The 20,893-nt window shown below is 32.0% G+C and overlaps 1 protein-coding gene across 4 annotated transcripts in view; it reads left to right on the top strand.

Annotated features, from left to right (window-relative positions):
* Nucleotides 1-20,893, top strand: part of LOC115209186 (dynamin-like 120 kDa protein, mitochondrial) — a 66,785-nt gene that overhangs the window by 16,452 nt on the left and 29,440 nt on the right. For 2 of the 4 annotated variants that reach the window (XM_029777428.2, XM_036501311.1), the window contains 9 exons: nt 1,583-1,676; nt 2,007-2,498; nt 8,378-8,437; nt 12,275-12,357; nt 13,572-13,625; nt 15,791-15,895; nt 16,677-16,763; nt 19,049-19,125; nt 20,267-20,384. In XM_029777428.2, coding sequence (XP_029633288.1) covers nt 1,583-1,676; nt 2,007-2,498; nt 8,378-8,437; nt 12,275-12,357; nt 13,572-13,625; nt 15,791-15,895; nt 16,677-16,763; nt 19,049-19,125; nt 20,267-20,384 — 1,170 coding nt within the window. The remainder of the gene's footprint in view (nt 1-1,582; nt 1,677-2,006; nt 2,499-8,377; nt 8,438-12,274; nt 12,358-13,571; nt 13,626-15,790; nt 15,896-16,676; nt 16,764-19,048; nt 19,126-20,266; nt 20,385-20,893) is intronic. The other 2 variants (XM_029777429.2, XM_029777430.2) reach the window with 2 other exon arrangements.

Consider the following 20,893-nt stretch of genomic DNA (forward strand, 5'->3'; position numbering starts at 1 on the left):
TTGTAAAGGCAAGACATTAAATAATGTTGATGATGATGATGATTACTCAAACCTCTTTCTTAAAATACTTTTTTGCCATAGTTTGAACAGGTGTGCTGTACAGCTTATTACAATTCATCTTAATTCTGTCATCATGTCTGAAGCTCGGCACTCTGAGATCAAATGCACCATTTCTGCTTATATTTTCTCCATTCTTTCTTTTCTGTAGGTACCTTTAATGATCAAACCAAGAAAACCATGTTGTCATTGGCTTTTTTTTCAATTATTGACAGTGTTGATAACAATTTCTGACAAACATATCGATATTATTTTCTCTCCAGTAAAAATTAAGTGGAAACAGTGAACTGTTAAATTATTTCTGGTTTTTGTCATGAAAGTGTAGCTGCTAGAATAAGAATAGCCTGGGCAAAGTTCAGAGAGCTCTTACCTCTGCTGGTGACAAAGGGCCTTTCACTCAGAGTAAAAAGTAGATTGTATGATGCATGTGTATGAACAGCCATGCTACATGGCAGTGAAACATGGGCCGTGACTGCTGAGGACATGCTTAAGCTCGCAAGGAATGAAGCCAGTATGCTCTGCTGAATGTGTAATGTCAGTGTGCATACTCAGCAGAATGTAAGTACCTTGAGAGAAAAGTTGGACCTAAGAAGCATCAGATGTGGTGTGCAAGAGAGACGACTGCACTGCTATGGTCATGTGGCAAGAATGGATGAGGATAGCTGTGTGAAAAAGTGCCACACCTTAGCAGTTGAGGGAACCTGTGGAAGAGCTAGACCCAAGAAGACCTGGGATGAGGTGGTGGAGCACGACCTTCAAACATTAGGCCTCACCTGAGCAATGACTAGTGACCGAGACCTTTGGAAATATGCAAATTTGATGACTGGCATCCGCGCTAGTGGAGCGCTAAGAGCACCATTTGAGCATGATCATTGCCAGAGCAGCTGACTGGCTTATGTGCCAGTGGCACATAAAAAGCAGCATTCGAGCGTGATCGTTATGAGCGTTGCCCTACTGGCACTTGTGCCGGTGGCATGTGAAAAACATTTGAGCGAGGTTGTTGCTAGTGCCGCTGGACTGGTTCCTGTGCAGGTGGCATATAAAAAAACATCATTTGAGCGTGGCTGTTGCCAGTACCACCTGACTGGCCCTCATGCCAGTGGCACGTAAAAGCACCCACTACACTCTCGGAGTGGTTGGCATTAGGAAGGGCATCCAGCTGTAGAAACCACCAGATCAGATTGGAGCCTGGTGCAGCCATCTTGTTTGCCACTCCTCAGTCAAATTGTCTAACCCATGCCAGCATGGAAAGCGGATGTTAAACGATGATGATGATGATAATGATATTCTCAAGCATACAAGTCAATGTCATACATAGTGTAAATTTGTAGTGTAAGCATTCAAATATTGACACTATCTTTCTAAATCCTGCTGTATTTCACAATTGTCTTGTGTAAGTGGACATATCTTTTTCTTTTTTTTTTTTTGTAGCTGTAAGTTTTCATGTGAAAAATCCAACTTATATGCTGGAAAATATATCTTTATCTGTGTTTGAATTGAACTAATTCTGTTGCTGTTGTTATAGGAATTTTTGAATGAGGACAACGTTAAAAATTTCCCATCTGCTGAAATCATGTTTGAGGAAATGGACCAAACGTCTTTTGATCGTTCAACTCCAGGTATAGTACTTTTCATGTTCACTTTATGACATCTTTTACTTTAGACTCTAAAATTCTAAGTTTGTAGTCAAGTTAGCGTTGCAAACTAAAGAAAATAAAAAATAAACTAAGCCTTTTGAATTTGTTTTGATTTCACAAATATTGTATCTTTTAATTAAAAATAGGAATGTAAAATAATTTATATAAAAATTATAATTGTTGTCATATTTTACTGTGGTAATTAGATGTTAATATCTAATGTTTTAAAAGCAAGAATATTTACTGTACATTTCACATTTTGTTCTTATTTCTTGTTGTTTATTTACTTAAATCAAAATTGTTCTTTTGCAGACATGCCTGATACATTTTCCATTGATATTGGTAGTATCAAAGACTACTTTGGAACTGGTGAAAAAAAAATCAAAGACTTCCTAGGAAATGGAAATAAATCATTTAAAGATTTTCTGGGAATTGAAGAGAAGCAAGTCCTAGGTACTGAAGACCTGACAGCTACCGATACTCTTGAGAATATCAGTCCAAAAGAATCTGTAGATATTCTTGCTGAAAATATTAATGAAATTTCTGAGCGCAAAGAAATGTTAGATATATGTGCTGAAGCTGAAGCTAGGGAGGTTCTTGGAGACAATGAAATGATCTCAGAACTTGATCCTCTTTCTATCAGTGATAGCACTGTAAATGATTTGGAAGTTGATGCTACAACTAGTATTGATCTGATTTCTACTGATATGCAAGAGGAGGAGGAGGAGGAGAAAAGTAATAGGGAAATGGCCAGTATGGAAGCTAAAGGGCCTCCCAACTATCCAGTACCAAATGATATATTGGGTAGATCGTTGTTTTTAAGTCCTTATTTTAAAAGTCTAGAATGCTTAAAATAGCCCAGTTGGATTTTTCGGTGTTGATCACTATCAGCTACTTTAGTCTTGAAAGGATTTCTCATTTTTATCTCAGAAGAAATTAAACTTCTCTTGGCTGTTTTCTCACAGTATTGGCAAAATTAGGCTCAGCCATTTGTACAGCTTGCTACTACTTGCTTAAAGAAAAATTGATCTGTCAGTGGAGTTCTCATTTTCATCATAAATTAAATTCTCTATGTTTTAAAATTCTCAAATGTGCATGACATTGTTATTTAGTTATAAAAAAGAAAAAAAATGTTGGAAAATATGTAAAAACTCATTAATCACTTGAGAAGTTCAAATCGTTATCAGGTGTACTTTGCTTTGACTCTTCCAAAATTGATAAAATATTTACTTGTATTGTAATTAACTATATTATAGGAAGCAGTACCTTTACATGGCCACAATCCGATGACTGAAATTAGTAAAAGAATATAATTCTGTATTGGGGAGGATTGTAAGAGACTAAGCGATAAGATTCAGTTTGAAAGATAATATTGTCTTGGATTTATGTTTCACCCTTTAGCATTCAGATAACTTTTATCAAATGTAATGCTTATTTATTCACATTGTTTTGAATTAATCATGCATTATCTTCTAGCTTTGAGATTTTGATGTGATTGTTTATTTGTAGAATGACATTTTAGGGTAGGTGTGAGTGGTATGATCAGACCAGTTTGAGCATAGAACAGGTAAAATATTTGGGCTGAATATGGTTGGTTTAAATGCTAAAGGGTTAAAAAGGTCTCAAGAAGGTTTATCAAGGACAAGTAAACCTTGATAGAAATTTCCCAACAGATAAAGATTGAACACCAACTTTATTAATAAAGAAAACCTCCATTAAAGATTTCAAACATTAATAAATTGGTATAAACTATATGTATGACTTTATTATACTGAAAACATGAATTCTTGTCTGATCTCTGAAGTTAAACAGTGTTGAACCTAGCTTGGATGGGTGGACATCTTAGATTCTTAAATGTTGTATGAAATTGTTTAAGCCTTAGCATGGCCACAGCTGGATGACTGAAACTAGTAAGAGAGTAAATACTCTCTGATTTCTATCACTGCTAATGATTAAGACTAAATCTATAAAGTGATTGCTATTTTCATGTTCTACAATTGATAAATGCCTCAAATCTCATGAGTTTGGTATCTGTTATTAGTGAAAGCAACTAACAGCAATATATTTTAGTGTTTCAAAAACAATCTACATAAATTCTTTATAGGAAGTGTAAAACATTTCAACTGGACTTTGAACTTCTCAAGTGAACTTGGGATATTTTAAAATACGAGGATTTTTTTTTTGAAATGACGATATTCTCCTGATAGATATATATTCATTGCAATGTATATTTATATTTTAAGATTTATCAGTTATTTTGATTAATTGATATTTTCCAGTAAAAAAAAAATTTTGGAGACAGCTGAGACAGTAGACACCAGGCTGGATGCTTTACTGTAACTAGTTTGGTATCTCCCTGTTCTGAGTTCAAATTTTGCCCTGGGTCAACTTTACCTTTCATCCCTTTTGGGTTGATAAAATAAGTACCAGTAATATTTTGGGGTCGATTCAATCGACTATACTCCTCCCTCACAAAAAATTTGGTCTTGTGCCTAATCTAAAGAAATTCTTATTTACAATTGGTAAAGTTTTCAATTCTATTTTTAAGTGAGTAATGTTGTACAATGTCTGTCCTACTTGGCTGTTTTGAGCATGGATGCTAGAGCAACTGTTTGCCTGCTTGGCTGCTGCATTCTTAGTTATTCTAATTCCCTTTGCATTTATTTTCCTACATGCTTAGTCTAGTCTCCTAAAATAACTTGAAATTTTCCTCTTCAACTCACTGTATATATTGAATATCCTTGTTCCTAGATTTGATTTGTTGATGTTTTATTTTTGCAAATCTGACAAAAACCTGAATATTTTATTGATAAATAAGATTTTATATCTATTTACTGTAAATTCTTGCTGTCAGTTAGTTATGTATTTGATTCATCATCATCTCATCATCTTTTTTATGTCCAACATCCATGCTGACATGGGTTGGATGGATCCAACAAGTCCAAGGACTGCATCATGTATCTGTGTCTGCTTTGGCATGGTTTCTTTGGCTGGATACCTTTCTTAACATTACTATCTTTACATACTGTACTAAGTGCTTTTCTTTTTGTGGCATTAGCACTAGTGAGGTCACCATGCAGCTTGCAAGACTAATATCTCCTTTAACTGATTGGGGCGACTGTAGAGGAAAGTGGTTTTATGCTAGGAGATGAGTGGTTAAAATATGAAAATACAGAATAGGTTTCTTGTTGTACAGGCGCAACATGTCTATTCACTTTATAGAAGAGAGGGTGGGAGTAACTGGGGTGGAGTTGGAAAGAGAGAGAAAATAATAGTGATGTGGAGGTCAGAGTGGATCCTCAAGATACGAGATGAGAAGAAATGAGTGGAGACAGAAGAACAGGGGGTGTGGGTGAGTAAAGTTTGCAAGAGTATGGGGAGAGTTAAGAATAATTAGAGATCGGGCATGAGTAATGGGTTGAAAATAACAAATGAATTGTTATGAATATAACAAATGAATTGTTAAAACAATGTTGAATGGTAAATATGTTGGAAGGAAGGTAAGGAAGAGTAGGTGATGGCTGTAGAGGTTGGGTAGGCTTGAGGCATGGATGTAGTGAATGGGAGACAAGGGGTGAGTGATTCTGATTCTTTATTCAGTTTGTAAGTTTTTCAATTCTAGAAAATGTTCTGAACAATCTTTTCTTTTGTGTGATATTAAGTTTTCAATTGTTTTTGTTCCCAACCATATTTTGCTTAAATGATACTTTTAATACTGGAACACTAAGCAATATAATAGACACACACACACACAGTAAGTGATGATTTCTTTGCAATAAGTATTTTATCAAACATTTGCTCATCTGTGTTTTTGTGGTTCCATTGCATGTGGATTTGCGTTTGTAGTTTCTGCAATTTTTTCCCCATCTTACAGATTTGTTAGTTCTATAACTTATTGCTTACCTCTTAAGTTAGAAGAACATTTCAGTGTTTATAATTGCCAATGCATTCATAGATATTTCAAATTAAAGGTAATAATCTAAGTATTTTTAATATAGAGTGGTATGCTTTAATCATAGATTTTTTTTTGCACAAATAGATTCTTTTTGTAATACTAGAAAAGTGAACTAAGTTGAGCTAACTTGACTGAACTGAATGAAGTAGTCAAATGAAGAGATGATGGCTCAATAACTCATGCCAAACTTGCTCCAGACTTTTAATATTTGCTCCTGTATTGACATTGGTACTTATTTAGTTAAATACATTCTGGAGTGATAAAAGTTTCATTAAAGACTATGAGTAATTACACTACTCTTCAACTTGTTCAGTAAAATCCAGCTCTTTTGTTTCAGAGCCATTAGTTAGCTTATATTTTGTATTCTTCAAAGTACTAAATATAATTTCAATGACTTTCCAAATTGGAAACATCCAAAGTATTTGATGTTAAATTAACAGTTAAATTTCCAAATTTTTTTGGCTAGAATCTTTCTTTTGCTTTTTATTTTTTTAGTCCATTTAGACACTCATTATAATTGCTTTAGCAATCCTTTAGTAACATTTCTCTGTTAGTATGGTTCAGGCTTCTAGTAGCTTTTCTCTAACACTTCACGGCTTTTACTCCAACACTGTAACTAATGTGCATTTCCCTTTCAGATATTTGTTTTTCAATTTCCATTAATTCTATTGCTCTCATAAAACATAATTTCCCTAAATTTTTGCCATTAATTTGTTTGGTCAGTAGACTCAGTGGTTTTGCATTGAGAGGAACTAATTTATTGAATATTTTCAAAATCATCTTAATTTGTTTTTCTTCTTAATATATTAAACTACAAGTTATCCCCCTCCCATTTTAAAAAGGATAGCATTATTCTATGTAATACAGATTTTAAGAGTTCAAGGTGGATGTTTTTAGCTTTGTTTGTGTCTTGCATGAATGTTTTTTTTTGTTGTTGTTGTATATACAAGTCATTGTGTCTGTGATACAATTAGTATTATTCCTTATGAAACAAATTTATGACAGCTTTTGATCATCATCAAAAATTGTCAAATGATTGAAAGCTGTATATTTTCAAAGATAAAGTGGCTTTTATTATCTGCTAATTGATATTGGTTCAAAATATGAAACAAAAAGAGGGAGAACTGGGAGTGTTCCTAAATATGTTGAGTCTTGTTTGTTCTTGTATGAACTTTGCCAGATACTTGACCCCAGGTGCATCAATTGAAATTTTGTTTTATGATGGAGTATAGGAAATAGTTAACGGGAACTGTCCAAATAAAATATTTCCATTAAAATATGCTTTATCCTCTAAATTGTATCTATACTGTGGTGATTTATCTTGAGGTTATAACCTATTACCAGTTCCTTCATTCTTTAATTTTGGAACAGATCACTCACAAATTGATTTCTCTTGTCAAAGAAATTTTCTTTTTCTATTTCTTTCATTTCTAACTTGAACTCTATGAATTATGGATGTAGTCTAGTTAGAATATAATTTTAGAATTTTAATGATTGCTAAAGTCTTCTTTTAATATTCAATATTTTCTAGTACATTTTCTCTTGCCATTTCCATTCTCCTTTTAGATATCAGTTTATCTTTAACAACTGCAAATTGGCAGAGTTAGCAGAGCATCAGAAAAAAATGCCTTTGTAGTGTTTGTTCTAGTCCTCTGTATTTTGGGTTCAAATCCCACTGAGGTCAACTTTACCATTGACCCTTTTGGGGTTCGATAAATAAGGCATCAGTCCAGAGCAGCAGATTAGTTGAATTGTAAGTGTCAAACATAATACCTTGCAGTATCAGATCTCACTCTTTGCATTCTGAGTTGAAACTCTCCTCCTTATTGGAGTCCCATCAGTAGTAAGACTGCTTAAAATGTGGCATCAAGTCCAATGTAAAAAAGAGACTGCTTATAAATGTCCAATCATTCCTTAGCCGTTTTTGATACCTACCCACCTGAAACCACACCTAATTCTCTTATACAAACTTCTTGTTTTAAAGTGATCTAAATTAAAACCTAGTCAATTAATATTCCAAACACTAGCATAATGATAAAGCTATTTTACTATTTTCTCATTTTCGAAATGAACTAAAACTAGGGCAGTGTATTTTAACAGAAATGTGGTAACAAAAGGATTAAATTTATGTGGTGTGAGTTCATAAGAGATCTATATATTCAGAGGGGATGGAAAGATTTCTGTATTTTTCTTTCCTTAAAAGATAATGCTGTGGGTAGAGAGAACTATAGTTTGGAATTTATTTTCATGATGCCTTTACTGTTTTCTATTTCTCTTAGTCTCCATGCTTCTTTCAATTTATCTCATTTCCTCTATTAAATAGTTTTACATTTGTTTCAATGTCACCATATTATCTTGTATAAACATTTTCATTCATTATACATTATAAATAAATTATTAAGAATTGAGCAATTCTTAATTGTATTTTAATGGCTAATGAATGAGAATTGTGTTGAATATTGGAATAATTCAAACAAAAAAATTTTAGCCTGTCATCTTAATCTTTTTTGTCATTTTCCTTTTCTCTAATATACTTACTTAAATTATGAATTATATTAGACATATCTCTTAAATTTTTCCTTACTAATTATTTATTGTTAAATTTCAAAATCCTCTATTGATAAGTCTTTGTTTTGAAAAAAAAAAAAAAATGCCAGAATGTTCTGTTTCAAAGGGATGCAGTTAATTATATTTGACTTGTTTGTTATCTATTGTTTGCTGTCCACAGGTCTTGCCCATTCAACCGGACCAGTTTTGTCAATGCTTGGGATATCAGGCCTACCCACAGGTGTGTAGAACCCAAAAACTGTTAGGTTTCAACTATTCCTTTATGTTACTTTATTAATATTTCTAATTTTTTTTTAATCTTTTACTGATAACAAATATTTGTATACAAAATTTGCACCTCTTTTAGTTAAAAATAAAGAATATTTTTCCAAGTGAAATGACAGATAATGTTCAAGTAGAAATAGATGTAGATGAGTGTTTTACTATACATTGATGTTTAATGTAGTTTTATTGCTTGGTAAACACTTGTCATTCGGTGAGATTTCATAAGTTATATGATGCTTGTGTATACAAGTTAATTATTTACATTCTTTACATTTGACAGATATTTGTCCTCATCTTGTTTGTTAACACAATGTTTTGGTTGATATACCCTCCAGCCTTCATCAGGTGTCTTGGGGAAATTTTGAACCTGGGTTCTCATTCCTAAGATATTTTTTGATGTTGTTATTATTATTCAGGTCACTGCCTGAAATCGAACTCAGAATCTTGGGGTTAGTAGCCTGTGCTCTTAACCACTATGCCATATGCCCATGGGCATATGAAGGCTGGAGGGTATATCAGCTGAACTGTTGTGTTAACAACATCAAAATGAAGATAAATATCCGTCAACTGTAAATAATGTACATAATTCCTCGTCTCTTAAATATAGAACAGTAATACAAGTTAAGTTGATTATTTAGCAATGAACTGAACTTGCAAACTTCCATTTCTGTTCATCGTCTATTGTCTCAGTTATTGGCTGAGTCACTATAGTTTGTGCTATCTAAAAAGATCTAGTTGGTATTTTGTTCAGCATGTAAAATTAACTGAAACCCAACTAACTACACAAGTAATTGTCAATGTTGTTTTAATGATTTGTTGTGCTAGGTGATCATCTTTATAACTTTATTTCTTTTTCATAAACTTCTTTTTTTTTACATTTTGAAAAATTAAAATTCCTTAAATTCTCCTTTCTTTAATTAGCTGACTTCTTCACATTTTGTTCCATATTTTAGTTGGTAGTTAGTATTTTACTATTTTTGCGTCAACTGTCTTCTTCATTTTGTTTATAACATGTTTGAAATTTAAATGAACATTCTTACATTTTTCACTGTATTGAACTTTATCTAGGTTAATTTAGAAGCAAAAATATTATTCCTTTTTTAGTAAGTGCTGTCATAATTAAAGACCATTTTGCTATATTGGCTTGAATAAACAGTTCTATACAATTATATCTTTCTCTGCTGTGTCCATCTGAAATATTTGATCCAATCATCAATGATCTGATAACAAACCAAGAGAGCCTCTATGTTGTTACCTGGATGCATAAAATAGCAGTAAAAATTTCCTCCTATCTCTTTTTAACATGTTAAAAAAAAGGAAGGCATAGATAATACAGTGCTAGTTACACATAGAAAGATGGGTTGTTTCACAGCAGGAATTCCTTTGATCAAATGTTTGCTTAATCAGAATTGATATAAGATTAACACTATATTTCTAATATTTTTATGGCCTCCATTCCTATTGTGGTGGTGTTACAGGCATCATGCATGCATTCAAATATATTTTCAAGTTTCTACACTAGTCACTATTTTTTTTTTCATTTTTCTGAGTATATTAATAAATAAATGTGTAATTTAACAGGGTTCACTGTAGAAGCAATTTATTTGTTACTATATAACACTAATTTTATATAAGTTATTAGGAAAATTCCCATTGATAATTATTGTTAGTTCTAAAGGTTATTTAGTTGCAGTTTATTTAGAGTGTTACTTACTTGTGTATTATTACATGGGAAAAATTAAATTAATTTTAGTTTTGTATTTTATCATTTAGATGAAAATTGTTCTGTCATTTGCAAAATACTCACAGTTAATAAGTTTACACAGCTCTGACATTGCATTTTGGTCAAGTTAGTTTACTTTTGGATGGAGCTTACTTACCAGTTCTTCTAGAGAAATTAGTTTGCAAAAAAACTAGCTATATTTTCAGGAAGTGGTTTGTCTTTCTTCTGAATAATAACACACAAAGCAAAAGTGCTGACTTCAATAGCCATAAGTGGCTTAAATGGATAATGTACCTGCCAAGTATTTTTTGAGATTATTTACAGTTAAGATTTACTTCAGTTTAACAAGCTATGTTTGAATTGTCAATTCTGGATTAATTTTTAATTTGTAAATAAAAATTGCTCTTTTACATTACTATTCTCTCAATGAAGTAACACAATTTACAGCAGTAGAGATTTATATTAGTTTAAAATTTCACTGGCTCTGAGTTATTTTAGTAAATCAGCTTAATTTTATCTAACAATTGATTATCATTTGATGAAACAGATCAACATACCCCCTTTCCATTGTCTCATTTATTACGTAATAATCATATCAACTAATTACTCCATTCAGAGAAGTATTTGATTTTCAGTTCTACTAATTTCCCCTGCAAATAATCACATAATTAGTTCTTTCAGATTTTCTTTTTTCTATTAAGTATAACTTTTGTTTAATCACATACTGTTACTAGTTCTTTCAAATTTTCATTTTTCTGTTTTATATTTTCTTGTTTTAAATTTTTGTTTAGTTTTATGAATGGATATTTGAGGTTTCCTAATTTCTGAATGTTCTGTAACACTAACTTAATTTTGTCTATTATATATCACTTCCATACATTTTTGTACCAACTATAGTTATATATAGAATGTTTGCATTTTAATTCTTATCACTTCTTCAATATTGACAACTATGAATTATTCAGTATTTTTTTTGGAAGCACCCAAGCAACCCTCAAACTAATGCTATTTCTTACTCATACTTAATATCTTTATTGCATAAATCACCCATCGATACATTGAGATTTAGAATTTTTTTTCTTCAGCTTTATAGGTTTTAAAAGCCAATGATTTTAATTTTTTTTTTTTAAGGAAGAGAAAAATTAAAAAAGCAATTCAGTAATTTGGTACTGCACTAAATCAGAATAGTCTTTTTTATCATGTAATTTTTTACTACCAATATAGAAGCAAATTTACATTCTACTTTTTATAAACTAATTATTGTTTATAAAAACTGTATTCTGTACACCTGTGGGTAATAGTTGTTCTTTCAATGTCATTCGGCATGAGCAGTTGTCACTCTTATGTGTGTGTCAGTTTACAAAATTCCCTCCTTATGACTATGTCTATGTCTGTCTGCTTATTTAAAGACTATATTTTTTTTAATAAGTATACAAAGCAAGGTATACTTCAACTGCCCTTTTCCTGATTACTGGCCATTTTCTTGATCAATTAATTAATTGATTGATATTGCATTCAATAAATTTTTTAAAAAATATAATTCCTTAAGGGATTATTTATTACTGGATTTCATCATGAAATTATCATTTATAAGAAAAAATACTTTTTCTTGTGCTTAGCAAAGCGTAAATTTTTGCAAACATAATGAAGTTTATATTTGAAAAAATATTTTTTTAAATTAAAAAAAAATTAAAAATCAATGTGTGAGTAAGCTAAAATGATTAATTTTTCCAAATTTTCTCAAATCATTACTTGGTGTAGCATAAATTTTGTCATGTATATATTAGAACATTATTGTTTCCACTTAACATTGCCATAAATTGAAACATGATATGAGGTAAAATCTTTAGAAGATATATATATATATATTAGCAGTTTGTCATAGATTTTATGGATCTTTGTAAAGATTGTTGGTGTGTATTTTTCTTTTTTTGCTAACCAAGATTGATTTTCTAATCTTAACATTTTACACTAGTAAGTAGTCACGGTGCCTCTATGCGATAAAGAGGTTGTCTTTATTAATATGTGTAGCTATTAAAATCATGTGTTGTGGGTATTTCTCTCCTGCAGATAGAAACTTGAACAATTCTCTTCAACAAACCAAAGTTGAACGTGAAGGTCGTTCCTCCTCACCAGAACAAAATCCATCAAATGTAAGCATTCTTTCTGTTAATGTTTTTACTGTAATACATTTTAGATTATTTTAATCCTTCTTTTATAGATAACAGACTGAGGTTTTGTTTACATATATCATCATCTTCATTGTTATCATTTAATGTTCCTTTCTCCATGCTGGTATGGGGTGGATGAGTCTCCAAGTACTTGCAAGACAACATCCTTCAACTGAGTGAAAGATGCAAAAACATAATAGAGGGATTGGAACAGGTGTCTTGCTGAAGGTACCTTCAAGGTACAAAGTGAAGATGAGAGAGAGAAAGGTGGGTAGCTAAGTGTATTGGAATGAGACAGATGATTAGATATGGGAACTGAGATAGAAATAACAACCAGAATCTGGACAAAAATATTTTTTACATGTTCTGCAATATGATCTTTGGTTATAAATATTCAAATCTTTTTTTTCAGTTTTTAAACAAACAGAAATCTTGAAACCAATAAAAAGAAATTAAATAGAATAAAAGATTATATTAATTTTGAAAATCTGTATATAAAATTAAAGAATTTCCACATTCTAGTTTCTGTTTTAAAGAATTTTTCAATTGGCTTATGATGATTCTGTTATCTGAGATTTATCTTAGAGGAATAAATTTCATTCAAGCAAATAGAAATGAAATCTTGTGTAATTAAGGTAAATATCTGAATCTAATTTGTCTCATTCCTACAAGCTTATTTGGCTCACATTTACCCTAGTTTCCATGGTGATTAAGCAACATGACTTCCACCCCTGAACAGAGTGCTTGTTCATTACAGGTAGCTGGAGCTATGACAAGTAGCCTCAGCTACCTCAGGTACTTGTTTTTAGCTGAATGGACTAGTGTAATGTGATATAAAGTGCCTTGCTCAAGGACACAGTTCACCCTTTCTGTTAATTGAACACATAGCCTATCGTAAGCTCAACACCCTAGCCACTGAGCTATACACCTTCATTCATTCTGCATTCATAATTTTGTAATCTGGAACTGCAATTAATTTACAAATCTTTTAATTAATAATATTAATAATAATAATAATCATAATAATGATAATAGTAATAATTAATTATTATTCTCATTCGTATGTGCAATTGAGCAAATTATGAAGCTGTTATAATGCTTTCTCTGATAACTGATACATAAAGCTTATTATTTTGCCACTAGCTTTCTCATAAACACTCAGCTTGGCTGCTGCTTACATTTTTTATTCTTTATAGTATGAAGACAAAGGAAAAGTAGAGCAACTTCAGTCTGAGCTCATTCATGTCCAGGTTAGTCTACCCTTTATACAGTTTTTTACAATATGCTTGCTCATTAATATATATTTTCAATCTTCATAACTTTAAGATTATATACATCATATTTATTTACATTTATTCAATATTCATTTATATTTGTTTTCCATGGTGTCAGAGAGCTCAGCTTGTTTTTTTTTATCTTTTTCTAGCTCTACATATTTCTATATATCATATTAATTGTTTATAAGGTGAACCAGGGCATAAGACGCACTTTGTTTAAGAATATGTTTTCTTAGATAACTTAGATTGGTTTCAGCCATTATCGACCCAGGCTATGACTTACTTAATAGCACCACCTGGAAAAGGTTTTTAATTAATTATTTTGGGACATCATGGACCACTCAAGCAGAGAGTTGTTGTTTGCTGAAACGTATCTGGGTGTAGGTGGCTTAGCCAGTATTTCCTGCAGGAATTTGTCCAGGTACCATTTGAAAGTTGTTGGGTTTTTTTCTACTTTAATTTATTTCAGGATAACATTGAAAAGAGCAGGACCATTTGCAGTGAAGAAATTGTGTCACAATGTTCTTATGTGATGTGATCTCGACCTTTGTAGGGGACACATTGCACAGGGGCCTAGTCTTGGGTGAATTGTAAACATAATACTGATATCATTTTGGATAATATTGGTGGAATATTTTCCACATGATGCAAATAATGTATCACTCACAGTATTATTGCAGAGATTAGAGTTTCAGCTGTTTAAGTCGAGCCCAATAATCAAGTCCCATCATGCCATTTTTTTTTTTTAGTGATTGATCTTTGTGGTGCTTCAATCCTTGAGATTACAGTTGAGATGTTCCTTAAAAATTATGATAAGAGATAGATAAAAATAATAAACCATCATGAAACCATTTGTTACAAAGTGAACTTCTTAACCATGCTTATTTCTGCAACAAATTATGCTTATTAGCCTTCTTTATACCGTTTATCAACTTATAATTTAGTGAAAATGTTTTTTTGATTATTATTTGTGCTTCAATTTCAGTTTTATTATATAAAACTCAGTTCATTGCCAGACATGGAAATATATTGTAGGTCAGTTGGGACAGTACAATCCAGGTGTTTACCTGGATTATATTATCTGCTGTTTTTACAAACTGTTCTAATGCGACAATTCCATGGTTGGCAATGTAAATACATATATAGTATATATGACTAAATCATTAATAAGGCAGATATTTATAAACACAACGTGAAGCTTTTCAGTATGGTGTTGTTGAAACAATCATCAACAATGTAACAAAAATTATATCACAAATTCCAATCTTCAATTATCTAATATATATATATATATATATATATATATATATATATATATATATATAGAAAATTCAAATATATGTGTATTTCCTCTAGAGAATTTCCCTTGTAGTTTGATCGTTGATGGTCTTCTTCTAGCATTCGGCCGGCTACCTAGCAGGCCAGCCCTGCCAATATACACATATATTTGAATTTTCTCTGACTTCTCAGATTTTTGAATGCTGGACTACTGGTTTTAAATTGATATTAAAATTAATATTAATTTATCTCCCTCAATATTTAAATATATATATATATATATATATATATATATATATATACAAAACATTACATTTATAAAGAAGTAGAAAAAAAAAGGTTTGATGTTCCTGCCATTTGCAAGTGAAATGGTTGATAGTAAGATTTGAAAGTTGATTCAGTTTGCAAAGAACTTATTGCTTAGTCAAAGTATTCAACTCAGTATAAGTAACTTGAATTAGTGTATGGATGCATTTGTATTGTGGCCATGTAATCTGAATAGATGATGCATTTGGTGGGAGAGTGTTTTAAGAGGAACTGGCTGAAGTAGACTATGATTAAAGTATGTGGAAAAGAATTAAGAAGATAAAGCTGCATTGGAGAGCAGCTCTTCAAGTCTCCTGCACCTCATGTCAGTTTGGAAAAATGCTTTGAACTGTAACTTAAGTTAGAAATTAGATGAATCTAGGAATTCAAATTTGAACTATTCTGAGGATTTCTTTAAAATAATGAAATGATGTGAATATATAAGAATGAGTGTGATCATTTGTAGATTGTCACTTGATCAGAAAAGATGGACTGCTTAATATTTATAGGAAATATCATTGGTATGTTGATGTATATTTCTCTTTCTTTGATAGATACGCTACCAAAAGGAAGTTGATCGTTTAGAGAAGGATGTTAGAGAACTTCGCAAACAGTTGATTTTGAAAGATCAAAGGAATGGTAAAAAAAGAACAATGAAGGTTGGTGTTTACTATTATCTAAAGCATACACTTTTAATTGTTCCAGCAAAGAGCATCTACTTGTTTGATCAACTGAATTACGTCCTTGTTAAATTAACATCTGTTTCAATATTTCATAGACACATCTACCCTTAATAAATTTCTCAGGCTGAATCAGTGTGACACAGTGTGTGACTGACTTCCACACAGTTTCCATCTCACCATCTTGACTCACAAGTCTTGGTCAATTAGAGGCTATGGTGTAGACATCTGACCATGACACTGTGCTGTAGAATTGAACCCAAGACCTCAAGATTGTAAATTGAATGTTTTAACCACTTAATATAAAATATCATTTCTGCATGTTAATTTTTTAGTTTTACGTATCCAAGAAATAAGCAGCAAGTTTTTTACACATTAGTACAGTAGGTGTTCGAAGAGCATTCTGCTAATAAAGCATCTGGCCCCCAAATGTTAAGGTTCTAAAATTAATCTAACTCATAAAAAATATATTTATGATTTTGATATATTTCCCCCACCCCTTTTTATCATATTATAGATTGAATGATTTTTCTTTTAAAATCAAACATTTTGAAGTAAATTTTTTTATGCCAATGTAATATAAATGAAGATTTTTGGAATAAACATGACAAGGAGTTTGAAAGAAACAGGTGTGAGAGGTAAAAGGAGATGGGGAATTAAGAGATATAGAAATAATGAAGTGAATGTTCAAGTGGTTTGACATGAAATGACAATGTTATTTTTCCTCTTTGAAACAATTTCCATAATTCTCAATTTTCAGAAATCTCTCATTGACATGTATTCTGATGTTCTTGATGAACTTGCTGATTATGATTCCAGTTACAAAACTCAAGATAATTTGCCAAGGGTAGGTTCGAAAATTATTTAATTAATCTAATGTGTTTATTATTGAATTTATTTAATGTTTTTTAAGAGATAAAATTGATCTTTTTTCCTTCATAAAAAAAAAAAAAACACTGCTCAAACTTCAGAATTCACCTGCCCTTACAACACAAATTTATCTTCATCATCATTCGTTTTCCATGCTGGCATGAGTTGAATGGTTTGACTAGAACTGGCAAGCAGGAGAGATGCACTAGGTTCCAGTCTGATCCAGCTAGGTTTCTATGGCTGGATGTCCTTCTTAATGTCAACCACTTTACAGAATGTTTTGGGTGGTTTTTATATGGCATCAGCACAAGCCCTTTTACATGGTGTCAACATGAGTGCTATTATATGGTGCTGGCATGGGTGTCTTTCATTTGACGTTGATACGAGTGCTTTATATAAATTCTCATATTGTAGTTTGAATTCTATAAATATAACTTGGCTTGTTTTTTTTTTGATGGGAATTAATGAAATTCTTTTCTTGTGCATACATAGGACATAAATGTGCATTTACATCAATTCTGTATTCCAAAATAAATGGAAAAATTCTGAATTATATCATACTAAAAGAAAAAAAATCCTTAAGTAATGGTTTCCATAAAAAAACTTTATGTTGTGTATTGTGATGTTAGTTTGTAAACTGTTCTTTTGTTCTTGATAAGAACAGTTGAGTATTCAGCTCTGAAACAATTGTTCTGTATAACTGTTTTGTAATTGTTAACAGATATGCAAAAGGATGTTAAACTCTTATTTTAGTGGAATGTATCATTATCATCACTACTCTCATAGCTTTTTCTATCTCTTAACATAATAATGAGTGTAGTGTTTTTATATATTTGTCCAAAATATATATATTTGCCCAAAATCACAGAGTAGGAGAAAGAATAGTATAAGTGAAGGGAGAGGAGAGAAAATGGTAATTCAGTGAAGAAGTAGTGAGAGTAATAGCCATGACTGAGAGGGAGTGAGAGAAAGAAATAGTAATGAGAGAGAGGAAGTGGCAGAGTATGTTGTGTTTTTCTCTGTCACAACATATGAATGAGAAAGGAAGGGGTGAAAAAATATCAAACAGCATTTCAATTCTGTGTGAGTATATGTATGTGAATGTTTGTGGTGTGTGTGTGTGTGTGCACAATGGAAGAGAGATGGTGAGCATTTAACAATGAAAAGAAAAATCAAACAGCATTTCAACTCTGAGTATATGTGTGTGCGTGTACAAGGGAAGTTTGTGATTGTATGTGTGAGTCAGCATTCTTTCAGTAACAAACGATGATCGATGTCAAATCTCAAAAGACAACCACTAAATAACATTGACAAGTGTATTCATATGAATTACCATCCATATTCTGTCTGTTATGTTACAAATAATTATTACAATCACACACATCTACACAAATATACATATACAAACTCATTAGAGAAAATTATTATTGCCTGTGTGCATCAAGAATATAAAATGACTGCAGTTGAAAAGTATATTATAAATACAGATTTAACAGTTCATACATGCGCCTAATTTTTTTTACATTAAGAAATTTATGGAATAAAGATTTTTACCAACATAACATGGCAGTCCTGGTTTAGGATGAATGTTGCCGTAATTTAGCCCCAGGAGACATCGTCTCCAGCTGGCTATACAACCCGATCTGTGTCCTTATATTTTTGAACAAGGGAGCCTAGCACCCCCACTCAGCTCAAAACAATATCTGTGTATCGCAATTTCCAGGTTATTTCCCTTCATCAGCACAGAATAATTGTTCAACTAGAGGTGGCGCTGCCAAATTCCCATTCAAAATGTATAGCTTTCCAAGTGACAACTTGTCGCTGATCTATAAATTAGAAAATTACTATTTTTAAATCTCACAACAAGAGATATTCAGCAACAGGACTGCCATATCATGTTGGTAAAAATATTTACTCCAAAGTACTGTTGCTGAATATCTCTCGTTGTGAGATTTAAAAATAGTAATTTTAAGAAACTTATGTAATAAATTTTGAATAGGGAGTTTTAACATCAACTATAAGTCATAGACTGCTTTTTGTGGCTTTAAGTCATATGAGTCATGTATTTAGTCATGGCCAGCTTTATGTGGCCTTAAGTGGTACAAGAAGGAAGAAAAACTTTAAAATTCTTTTGAAGGAAACAAGTAGTCAAGGGATGTTAACTCTGGATAGATTTTTCATAAAAAAGAGTGGGATGAAAAGAGCATTCAGTAGAACAGTTTCTCTCAGTATTGTTTTAATTCCTAAATTCTTTGTCACTAGGTTGTCGTCGTTGGAGACCAGAGCTCTGGAAAAACAAGTGTTCTGGAAATGATTGCCCAAGCTAGAATATTTCCCAGGTTAGTTTTCTTTTGCTTTTTCTATTCTATAATATACTTAGCTCTTTGTGCATTCTATATTTATAAAGATAAATATTTTTATATTTGTTTCTCCAAATCTGCTTGGTTAGGATAATGCTGCAAATTCAGTTTTTAGACACTGAAGGAAAGTAGAATGAACCAAGATATTATATGACTTGGCTTAGATTTGAATTTTGTTGTTTTGTTTTACAGGACATCACCAACAAGTGAAAAATACGTAAACATAGAGACAAGTACGGGACAAATTACCAAAAGAAGTGTAACCCTCCTCAGTTGTCGGCTGTTAATTACTACCTATTTCAAGCTTTCAATGACTATAGCAGCTTCCAGAATGACATAAATAGCAGCTTCCAGAACAAGATAAATAGCAGCTTCTAGAAATTTTAAAGCTATTTCTGGGGAGTTAGAGTTTGTCCCATACCACCACTTGATAACTGCAGTTGGTGTGTTTATGTCCCCATAATTTAGCAGTTCTGCAAAAGAGATCAATACAATAAGTACCAGGCTTTAAAAAATAAGTACTGGAGTTGATTCATTTAACTAAAAATTCTTCAAGGCAGTGCCCCAGCATGACCACAGTCTAATGATTGAAACAAGTAAAAAGATAAAAGATACCAAATGAAGTTTCGTGACTCTGTTGAATGAAACAAATAACTGATTCTCTTTCTCATGATTATTATACGAAGATGTGTGGCATAGTGGTTTGGGTATTGGGCTCACTATCACAAGATCAAGAGTTAAGTTCCTGAACTGGATGGTGCATTGTCTACTTGCTCTCTTCTTCTCAGCTTTAAATGTGTACCAGCTGATTGCTGGTGCAGCTTTCTCTCCCTTACTCTCTCCCAAGCTATCACATCCTTGACGTTCCACTGAGTCAATGGTGGGTAAGCCAAGTTGGTATCTGTGACTGTTTGTGACTACTTAGGCACCATGTTAACTTGCTTGTGAGTGATGGCTGAGCTTTAAGCTTTATGTGACCTAAATGATACACCCATCTACTCAATGAAATAGTATTTATTCTGAACCTAAATAACCTTTTATTGTTTCATTTATATTGTTTTTCTTTTCCTCTTGCTCTGTCTGAATGTATTATAACAACATTTAATGTATTAATTTTCAGAGGCTCAGGAGAAATGATGACTCGCTCACCAGTAAAGGTTACTCTCAGTGAAGGCCCATATCATGTAGCTCAGTTCAAAGACAGTACTAGAGAATTTGATCTCACCAAAGAATCAGATGTGAGTAGATAATTATATTTTGATGTTGCTCTTGTTAAATCTGTTTAACAATAATAATAAAATAATTTATAATAAAGCTGTAAGATGTAGTTGATTGGATGGATGCTAGTGTATATCACCAGTATTTATGTGTTACCAAACCCCAGAAAGAGGAAAGGTAAAATTGACCTTGGCAAGAACTCAGAATATAAAAATAAGTAACTAAATACAGCATTACTGCTGTTTAGTGTCCTTAAATTTATAGCAACAAGAAGAACATCAAAGATGACGATGATGATGCAGTACCAGGCAGTGTTTCTCATGACTTCTGATCTTAACTGATTGGAAGTGTTTACATGTATGTGTTTTGTCTTGGTGTAAAAGATGAGCTACAGCAATATTCACTCAGTACCACAGATTTGCTTGTCAGTTTCTTGACCGTAACTAGTTGAGCATGTTTTAATGACTGACGATATGTGCATCTCTGATCATGAGCAGGAGTAGTTGGGGAGCATCATAGTCACATATTG

Source organism: Octopus sinensis, linkage group LG3 (assembly GCF_006345805.1).
Source record: "Octopus sinensis linkage group LG3, ASM634580v1, whole genome shotgun sequence".
Taxonomy (NCBI): Eukaryota; Metazoa; Mollusca; class Cephalopoda; order Octopoda; family Octopodidae; genus Octopus; species Octopus sinensis.